General features: G+C 37.9%; 1 protein-coding gene across 1 annotated transcript; it reads right to left on the bottom strand.

Moving 5' to 3' along the window:
- Positions 1–3,745: 3,745 nt before the first annotated feature.
- On the bottom strand, positions 3,746–10,175 carry lrit3a (info leucine-rich repeat, immunoglobulin-like and transmembrane domains 3a). Its single transcript, XM_005919423.2, has 4 exons — positions 9,847–10,175; positions 8,084–8,550; positions 5,908–6,213; positions 3,746–5,771 (listed from the first exon to the last, which is right to left on the bottom strand). Exons 1-4 carry the CDS (start codon positions 9,960–9,962, stop codon positions 4,750–4,752), a joined length of 1,911 nt encoding a protein of 636 aa, XP_005919485.1. The 5' UTR covers positions 9,963–10,175; the 3' UTR covers positions 3,746–4,749.
- Positions 10,176–11,023: the final 848 nt, after the last annotated feature.

Raw genomic sequence — 11,023 nt, 5'->3', positions numbered from 1 at the left:
TTATAATGCTGAGAAAGTTGCCTTGTCCCCAGACAAACACACTGAAGGGCACTGACCTTTTCCCACAGTTTCACCCTGGGAGGTAAGAATAAAAGTCTAATGTTCATAATTACTCTTCAGGTGACAGTGTGTTGGATGACAGTGACACATAGCTATGAATCATCAAGTAGAAACAGTATCTGGGACACGGTGAGAGTGTGGCTATTATAGCTGTATTAAAAACTAACTCCTGCTTCTGTAAGATAAATGTTGCCAGTTCTGAAGACGAGAATAAAATGATTTTTTTATTCCCACAGGGAGATTCTTTTGTAAATTGTAAAACTAAAAACATTGAAAAAACATGTCGTTTTAGTTTCAGTCATAATGCAATGAAAAAAGAATTGATTAAGTGTGATTAAGTAACTGCATGGACACAGTGAGGAAGCATCTCTTGTGACATTCAATAAAAGATTTATTCATTCTTAGTCTATGGCTAATTGGGTGGCCAGAACACTGTGTAGATGTTGGGAGATATTGGAAGATTTGCAACAGCCTCTTCTGAGTCACAGCATGTAGATGGCCTAACACCACCCTCAGTGAGCTGCCCTGAATAAGTTTATTACTGTCACATACTTTAAAGGAGTGGGGCTTCCACAGGAAATACAGTTGCCTCCTGAAGAGGGCTGCAGGTAGTTTGGCCTAGTCCTTTCCTATTTGTACTCCTGCACCATATTTAGCATTTTCCTCCTGATGGAAAGGGGAGTAGCAGATGTCCTGGATCTTATAAATATTCCTTCACCATAACACGGCCCTTTTTGGCACCCTTATTATTGGCTTATTTGTTTCCACGGTCTGATTTATTCCTGTTCACCTGAGCCATCAGGAAACCTTGTCAACAATTTTCAGTATTTTTGTGCATGTCACATTCAGTTGGTCTGTCTCAATGTTGTTGTTTTTTCAAGCACCTCAGGTAAATAGCACCTATAACGAAACTAAAGACGTCCCCGATGTCACGTCTTTATTGATCTCTTGATTCATCTTTTTGTTTTGTCTGTTTTTTCAGCTGTGTGCTCTCAGCCTTTTTGCCTTACTCTGACAGCTGTCATTAAAACCTTTGCCTGTTCTAGTCAACCATGTATTCATTTTGCTTGTGAAAAAAAAAAAAAGCTATGTCAATGACAGAAGCACAGCTGACATCACAGATTATGCTGGTTACATCCACACCATAGTAGTGTTCCAGAAAATTCCAATTCCCTTTCTGCAATACATATTTATGTTGCCAGAAAAAGAGAACTATAGTGTGTTACTACATGTTAACATCGCTGCTGCATCTGCTCGTGTTTTGTTTTTTGGTAATTCTGTGTCAGTTACACAGGATCAATCTGGTGGTGAAGTAGTTTGTGTATTGCATGCAAAAGCATGGCCTTCATAAGGGCAGCTCTATTACATACATAAAGAAAGAAATAAAAAGTAAAAATAAATATAAAAAATAAAATATAAAAAAAACACACAAAAAAAACAAAACAAATGGGAGTGACTGGAAGTTTTACATCTGACAAAAAGTTATAAAAATACTGCAGTGAAACCTCTAGAAGTACATGATGTAGGGAGCTAAACAAAAGCTCAGATGCTTGTGTTTGCTTTCATACTAGCATAATCATGTTAATAATAACATAACTGCAAAATAGGAACCAAAATCTTCTTCTTCTGAGCAACAATATGGCAATCCTCTTTCTTCTGGCCTTACTGTACAGTTAGATGTAATGTGTCCATTGTTCTTGGCGAGAAAATTCTTCCTTGCATTAGCCTAATGTAGCCTAATGAACACTTATTGCAGCTGCTAATTTGGATTTCAACCTCCAAAGTTACTAAAAACTTTACAAAAGCAAGCATCTTCACTAAGAGCTGAAAACAAAACCCTCAAGGAGTAATTATCATAATGACAGTCTTTTGTAACACACTAAGTTTAGAAGATATATTGGGATTCAAGAACTGGGAGATATTACTTTTTTTTTTTTGGTTTAAATCTGACAGAAAATGTAAAAATCTAGAGTTGGTTATTGGCTACAGTTACAATATTAGCCACGTTTTATCAGCATATATTGCCCCTTTATCAAACCCTAGTCTAATACATTGTGAGACACTGTACTAGGAGAAGACACACTATCAAACATTGTGTCTATAAAGCAAATTACTGGCAGAACACTGGAGCCATGCTCCAAGACTCTTTAAATGATTCTAGAATTGAATCCTCTTTAAACAAATGGGAGTTTTGTGGTGTTTTCCCACTTGGGGCAGTAACTTCAACCCAAATGGGTATTTCAGCCTTTTCCTCGAGGTACTAATTCTCTTCCCTGCTCCTTCATGCTAGACTGCAAGCAACCCCAGTATGAGCTACAGTTCACTGTTTGATAAATCCATCAGGATCACATCCTCTCCAAAAAGCAAAGCGTTGATCCTGAGGCCACACACTAGATATCTTCCACTACTTGGCTGTGCCTAAAAATTCTGTCCATAAAAGTTATGAACCAAAGAACCAAATCTTCCGCAAAAAGCAAATAGGTTATCCCGAGGCCGCCAAAGAGAAATGCATCCATAATTTGGCTACTCCTAGATATTCTGTAAAAGTTCATAAATGTTATGAAAAGAATCTGTGACAAAGTGTAGCCCTGGCAGATTCCAACTCCCACCAGGAACAGATTCGACTTGTACTTGAAAAGAAAAAACATACTCTCACTAAAATGGTATAGAAACTGTTGTAGTAGTCCATAACAATGCAACAAATAGCTCATACACCAAAAATACCCACCCCAGGACACCCCACCCACTCTGCACATAGTCATATCCCTTCTTTAAGTTCATAAAGCACATGTAGAGTGGTTGGGCAAACACCCATGCACTTTCACACATCTCTGAGAGGGTAAAGAGCTGATTCAGTTATCTATGGGCCAAAATAATTTTATTTCTCCCTTATCAGAAGTTACTAGCAGGTGGACTCTCTCCTTCAGTGTGGCTGAGGAGTGTGAATGCCCTGAAGTTAGTGCTTATGCTATACATCAGTTTTAACAGTCCAGTGGTAAAACCTGCTTTTCCAGTGGTGAAGGCAAATCAATTGCCAGCTTACCTGATGTTGCCTTATCACCTGTGCCAGGTAAGGATGGAGTTGCAAAGGATTTAATCTCTGAATCATTGATTCAAGAAGACATCCTGAGTTTCTGAAGACATTCATGCAGCCGGTGCAGGATATTGTGTGTTCAGGTGCCACTCATTGTATGCCTCTACGTTTACCAGACCCCACAACACATATAATAATTTTTACACACCTACACAAAAAGCCTATTCATGAGTATAATATGCCTGGACATAGTGCTGACATTTGCAGTACATCTGCAGTAAACAGGCTATAATTCTGCTACCTCCTATTTCTGGTAACGTAGAAGTATCGTAGAAAAACAGGATTTAATCCAGTGACTGTTCAGATCAGAGTAAATGGCAGCTGTGACCTGTTGATTTTGTCAAAGAAATCTACCTCGGCCTGTTGATAATTGAATTATCACATTTAAAATGTCTTTCTAAACTTTTTAAAAATGTGCACTAAGCATACCATACAGACATATATTGTTACATATAGTAATTTAAAGCAAATGTATTAAAATCCATCAACAACCAGTTTGTTAGGTTTTGGAAAATTGCTTTGAGATGCGTTCTTCATGTGAAAATTTTACACCTATCTACGCAGATCATATAGTGTAGTAATATGTCCAACTTATAATTCTACAGTTGTTCTGTTTATTAAAAACAAATGCACAGTGCATATATAGACAATTAGATACATACATCATGTCATATAAAGTGGCAATATTAATGAGTCCGTTATGTACAAACACACTGACAGTACTTTTCTATAAAGGCAACGTTTGGCTTAATGTTTAAAGCCAACATGATCATGGAAATGTTATGGAAAAATCTGGGCTTTTCTCTGACACTATCACAATATTCATACCTGACACTTTGCAACTTTGGCATCAAAAAAGACATCAAAGATCATATAGAGCTAAATACTTGTATGATATCATTTATAACCATGTGTTGTGCTGTAGTGACATTTAATTTATTTTGTTATATAAGGCTTTAAAAATAAGGAAATCATAAATATATTGTCTGGGGAAGGTTCTTTAACTATGCTAAAGCCTTTCAAAATAAATTCATAACCAGAGCTGTTGCAAAGGAGTGACAGACCACTTAAAAAATCCTGAATTTAAATAGTAATGGCAAAAAAATGTTTGTTTGGCACATATCCTGCCCCCAAATAATCTACTTTACAAGAGCCGAACCACTTAAAATCAAGTCAGTCCATGCAACTGTACAATTGAGATTCAGGAAAGTTCACTTGAAGGTTTATCTTTGAGAAAAACAATGTAGTTTTAGGGCAGTTACCAAACTTTTAAATTGTTAAAATATACATGCAATGATTCATGCAATTTTTTTTCTTTCCCATTAGTTTAACTAGTTTAACTAGTTTAACTTGGGAGCTGGTCTTGTTAGCACAAAATAACTGCAATGGAAAGTTACCTGACTACCAAGTAGTAAGACTTTTCTTATGGTGGTGGTTTAATTCTCTGATCCAGAGCAGATGTAATTAAATGAATATATATTTATGAACAATTATATAGCTGATAATTTTTATCAATGTCACAAAAGGCGTGTAAAGAGTATCTCATATAATGTGGTACTACCATGGTGCGTGAACATTTACCATGGCTTCCTGCTTTAGCAGAGATATTCAGACCGAGAACTGTCACTTTTATAGGTCATTTGGGAGTCTATGCTTGATCTGGAACACAGGAGCATTCGCTCTGATTCATTAGTTGGTCTCCTTGCCCAAAGCTCAGTTGGGTGAGAGTTCAGATTTCTTTGTTTCATTGATATTGTCTCAAACTTGACATAGCTTTCTTTTTCAAGGTCCTCTTCATTCAATCCGGTGTTGTGTCCCTTGCAATAAAGAGCGAGAATCTTGTAGAGCAGCAGGATAATAAGAGGTAAAACCAAAGCACAGGCAATGCCACTTATGATGATGAAAAGTTGGTTTTGCCCACCATCCTCGACATTGTCCAGTGTGTAAAAATCAATACAGGGATCTTTTCCAGCAGCAGCACCTTTTGCTACAAGGCAAACTGAATACCTCATCCCAGACGACAGTCCATCTAGGAGTACTTTTCCACTGCCAGCATTAGTCTCCACTGTCCTTTTAGTGTCATCCTCACCATAGGGTGAATATACCACTGTAAGTGGAGCATCATTTGGTAACCCATCTGCAGTCCAGAGCAACACTGCACTGTCAGCTGTTTCCTCAACAATCTTTAGGTCCCTAATAGACTTTGATGTATCGCTTTTCTTGCTTTTTTCATCGGCTGCAAGCTTTGTCACGTTGCTTCCTTGCTCATTTTTTGCTTGCTTAACTTTAGATTTTTGTAAACCATTGCTAGGGGTAGGCTTTAACTTTCTATAAAAAGCAATTGTTGATGCTCTTGGGAGAACCGTCGACATAAATGAGTCAGGAATGAATGTTGGTGGAACTATTGTTGTGCCCACACTGCTTGGCCCAGTGTCAATGCCAGGTCTTTGTGGGGGGACAGTAGTGCCAATGGTACCAGCAACAGTGAGAGAAATGGTGGCTTCCACACTGCCGGCGACATTCTTAGCTTTGCAGCTGTAGTTACCAGCATCCTTGTACAGTATCCCATGCAAGCTCATGATGGACCATCTGATGCCATCTCCAGGTGACTCCTGGACTGTAGATTGGAACAAAAGCAGAAATAGCTATATGTCATATATCACTGTGAAGCTTTGAATGAGGCTCAAGGCAGCTAAAATGCCCAAACCGTAAAAACAGGATAAATTATGATTTCCTAGAGCTTTAATATTTACCTGTGTTACTGACTGGTGAGCCATCAGATTTAGCCCAGTAAAGTGTTGGTGTTGGAAAGCCTGAAGCATCACATCGTAGGAGAACATTGCTGCCCAAAGGAGATGTGATCTTGGTTGCAGATGTCATCACTGATGGTTTTACGCAGTTTTCAAGTTCAGCATGCTGAAAAAGAACACCTGAAAGATTTTCTGGTCCAGCACAGGTCAAAAATAGATCCATCAAAATTACTGGTGTCTCAGCCATTTTGGAAATCTCAATCATCTTGGAGATTTTACAGTCACAGAACCATGGATTATCCTGGAGGCCTTAAGAAGAAAAGAAAAAAGGATACATATGATTTTGTCAGTTTCAACATTAAGAAAAGTGGAGATGGTATTCTAGCAGTGAAAGGGCAAAAGATAATAAAGTCACATTTATGAGAAGTCTTTAGAAGTCCACATTGAGCTCTAGCAATACTTTTCAAAGAGCTGCAGCGAGTATGGTGTTATAAAGAAAACTACAAATTACACTGATGCTATTCATCAGCCTACAATGCGTTTGTATTTTTAGTTCTCTTTTTGGCTTTAAAGTCTTAATTTAGGCATAATAATTGAACTGTGGAAGGAAGCATTTCATAAGCGAGTAATGAAGTTTACTTTACAGCTCACTGTAAACACCTGGTGCACACAATAGGTGAGCACATGTACCAATGGATACTAAAGCCCATTAAGCAGATTAGTTTGTCTTAACAGTGGCAAAGTACCTAAGCTGTGCTTGCCCTTCCTCCGGTTTGTGGTAGCGTACTTTTTCCATTAGCTTGGTGTGTTAGCACAAATATCGAGCAATCACTTAAATCATAGTTGTAATCCAGCTTAAGAGAACTACAGACTTTTGTGTAAATTTCACATTTATTGCATATTGAAAATAAAGTTGTTGATAACAATTCATCATTAATGACATTCTGAAAGTCTGTGTGTAGTTGGCATTTAATTCAAAATAATAAAGTTTAGCTTAGCTCCTATTTAATATTAACAGAAAGTACTTTTATGATACACTAAAGAAGTTCTCCTCCTGTGCATGGCCCATTTTTTTCCTGTCACTTAATCCTGTATTTCCTTCAGGTACACAGGGGCTCTTCTGGCATGGATAAACTTTCTGGCCCTAACCTCAGACTGTCAGTGCTCCGAAGGTACAAGAGACATTCATTCACTTGCATACAAAAGAAGAAAAGACTAAATAAAAAATAAACAGCGTGTGATTTTGCACAATTATTAGCACTGCCACATATCTGATGGCTCAGTTGAATTTGTGTTTACGTACTTTCATAGTGTTACGTTGTTAGTTTCATGTCTTTTGATATTTGGCATTACCAGGTTGGACTGTCTGTTTTCCAATTTCATGTGGGGTTATTTTTTTCTGTCAGTAGCCAGTTTTTCTAGTGTAAGTAAGTAAATTGATCCAACATTTATTTCAAATAACATACATTAAAACGGTCTGAAATTATTTATGTTATTCCAATATTTCTAAACTTTTTGTTGAATATAAACCTGAAACCTGAAGTTTAAAACTTCAGTTAAGCCTTGTGTGCACTGTGTCTGAACTTGTGAATGTGAATCTTCAGGTTAAAGCTCTGACACGGGTGGTTTCTAGAAGACAAACGGTTCAGACTTAACCACAGTTAAAACAAGGCCAGGGATTATTAATCTGAACTCTGGGCTTTGACCCAGACAACACAGGTCTAAACTTGTTCCTGACAAGTAAACTACAGCACCGCTAAAGGCAGGGAAACAGCCCATAAACACATTAAGGGGTTTGGCTTTAGTCTATCTTTAACAACTTGATATGCATCACAGATTATACTACAAGTAGTTTTTTTTCCATAGAGTGATCAAATTAATTCAACTTTCTTACTTTGTTTTTCTTTCTTTCTTTTCTTTTCTCTCTTTGATTCTTTCTACACACATGCACTTGTATTGTGTTAATTATTTTGCAGTTAATCAGGCAATAATGTACATTTAATGTAAGCTCTGCCACTGCTTAAATTAAGCTCATTTGACTTTTTCCTGGCAGACACTACTGCTCAGTGAGAACAAATCTGGCTAGATTAACAGGTGATAGAAAGAAGTTCCTGGAGTAATTACAAATAACCCGAAAAGTGTCCTACAAACCAAGTCAGACAGAGCATTTTATTCTTACCTAATACTACTTTCTGGGAGGCATTAGAAGATACAGGTAGACCATTAAATGGTGGCCATATGTCCATGAGCTCAGAGGGCAGGGTGGTTAATTTGTTGCTGGATAGATCCAAGTAGGTAATGTTGCGGAGGTAAGGAATTGCCTCGGTGGGAACATTATTAATTCTGTTGTTGTGAAGATCCAGTGTCTTCAGCATTGGCATCTCTTTGAGAGATTCCCATGGAAACATTGAGATCATATTTCCATCCAGTCTCAGCTCGTGGAGCACTTTTAGGTTGTAGAAACTTCCAGTATCCACTGAGGTTATGGAATTATAGGTAATCCAGAGGTATCGTAGATCCACCAAGTAGTAAAAAGCTTCTGTTGGGATTCGCCGTACTGCAGTTTTTTCAATACGAAGTTTGACTGTGTCCACGGGGACATTGACGGGGATGTCAGACATGTCTGGGTCATTGCACAGTACAGATCTGAAAATCAAAGACAGAAATTTATCTCATGTGAGATTTATCTCATCTCTATGATCTCCTCCTATTAACAGCTAATGCCTGTTTTAAGAAGAGTAATACAGATACAGATGTTTTAAGGAAACACTGATCTTTCAAATAGGTGTAACACTGGTATACATCCCTTGATTTGTTCATACATACACCAGTTCTAACAATCTACACTATATCACAATGTATGATGCTTTAATTGACATAATTGTAGTTACCAAGGAGACTTGGTAAACTTGGTGGAAATCTTGCAATCAATTGTAGTCATGGATATAAGGACAGGTGACGTATTCAAGGAAAAACCATAACTCTTTGTCTGTACAGTGAGAGGATCTTTTGGCTGTGTTATCCTGTACTAGCCTCCCTTAGAAGGAGTTGTTATGACAAATGAATACATAGCTGTTTCTTATTATAGCCTTCTTTTAGCAGTCATTCTATGATTTGTCCTGTGAGCTTGACTTCCTCACATGCATCAGTCAGTGAATTGATGGGAATTGTGCAGTGCATGGCCTTTCTAGTCATCAATTCTTGACCTAATTAAACAAAGCACCAAACTATATCTGAGGCAATATATTTTAGAGGAATGATGTTCCATAACTTCAGTGGAGTTTGAGAGACTTGTAAAATCAGTAGTAAGGTGCATTTCAATAGTTTGGGAAGCATGAGGTTGACTAATATCTGATTTTTGTCATCTATCCGTATATACAAAGTGATTCTTCCACAATTAACTTTTTTTTATCTACTATTGGTATAGTACTAATAGGACTAATTATGCTGGGGGTCATTAGGTCTTTCTCAGGTAGCCCTATAAATAGTTCGGTGCTATGCCAGGTAACATACATTATGTTATTACGGATCAATACGGCCTGCACATTTTGCACTGCGAAGAGTTAATTAAATTAAATGCTTGAGAAACAGTTGCTTTTCTTAGCGCATAGTAAATATAAGACTTTATCTTTTTTGGTTGCTGGTTATCCAGTTAGGATTTTTGGGGGTGGTTTTTACATATACCATAAGTACGCATGTAAATGATCCCCATGAACATATAACGTTCTGCTATACATTTACTTATTTAGAATAAGAGCACTGAAGGTGGCATATAGTTAATTTAAGTTCTTACAAGTAAAAAGTACTATCCTTTCACAAGATGACCTAATTAGAGACACTCGCAGGCTACGTAAACTCTTCATAAATTGAAAAATTGTCCTTCATTTTTAGATTTTCAAAATGTGCCACGTACAGTTTATGTATCCACAAAGTATTATTTACCTGGTTCCCGTTCCATCGGTGCGTCCATGAAAAACACAGGTACATTGGGATGGACAGAACGGATGAGCCATAGTGAGGCAGCATAGGAATGCATGCAGGCACAGAAGTCGTCGCATGATGTCACTGAATGCACCCAAAATGCTCACATCGAGGGGATCTCAGGAAAAAAGACATTCGGATGCCTTGAGAGACTAAAGGATTATTCTTCCCACTCCAAAAAAACAAATAGAAACAAATTAAAAGAGCTTTAAAAGTACATAAGAGGCAGCGGTAGGCTGAGGATCTAATACAGGTGACCTGTCAGATTGACCGGGGGGATGGGAAGGAGGGGTGGGATTAGTGAAGGATTTCTTAGGCTTGACAGGGTCACGGAAGCTAACCAATGTGGCACGCTAGCCAGTTCTGGAAAGATGTTCACCTTATAAGGCAGTTTGATTTGTCCCTTTGTTGTCAGCCTGTGTCTAAGATAACACTGTGGTTATGTTCATGAAATCTGATGCAAACTCCTTTAACTGAAGAGATTCCTCAAATACTAATATATCATTTAGCTGGAGGCCATATTTTAGACTGAGGGAATTCTGTCTGGCACCAGGGTGTAAAATGTAATCTTGGATATGATTTATTGCCTCACTGGGAGGATCAGTAGCTTTAGGTAGTGGCCAAATTCAACCTGTCTGCTGAAGATATGTTTGAAGTAATGCAAGCTTTCATATTTTCAGACAGTATTTGCTAGTAGTCTGTTAATCAAGGGTTGCTTTTAATGTTTTTGTATGTCTTGCTAAGACATACATTTTCTGGTAGTCATTATGCTGATATAATCCTATGTAAAGGGCTTGAGCGGTGGCTTGAGCCACCTCTCATCTCTTTACATTTTGCCAGGTAAACCTGAAATAGGTACAGTGATTTATTAAACATACATGGGAATATAGTTGAAAAAACTGTGTGTACAATTCTAACTAGCTTCAAAGTCAATACTTGGTATGACCACCTTTATTCTTAACACAGCCAGAACTCTTTTAGGCAAGCTTTCTTGTCATTTCTTTAAGTAGTGTCCAGGTGTCTTGAAGGACACCCAAAGCTCTACTTTGGATGTTGGCTGCTTTTTGTTCTATTCTTTGTCAAGATGATCCCACGCCGCTTCAGTAATGCTGAGGTGCACACTCTGGGGAGACCATGT

This window comes from Haplochromis burtoni, unplaced genomic scaffold (assembly GCF_018398535.1).
Source record: "Haplochromis burtoni strain Fernald_Lab_line unplaced genomic scaffold, NCSU_Asbu1 Contig_33, whole genome shotgun sequence".
Lineage (NCBI taxonomy): Eukaryota > Metazoa > Chordata > Actinopteri > Cichliformes > Cichlidae > Haplochromis > Haplochromis burtoni.
Note: the sequence above shows the minus strand (reverse complement) of the source record. Positions and strands in the feature narration are given on the sequence as shown.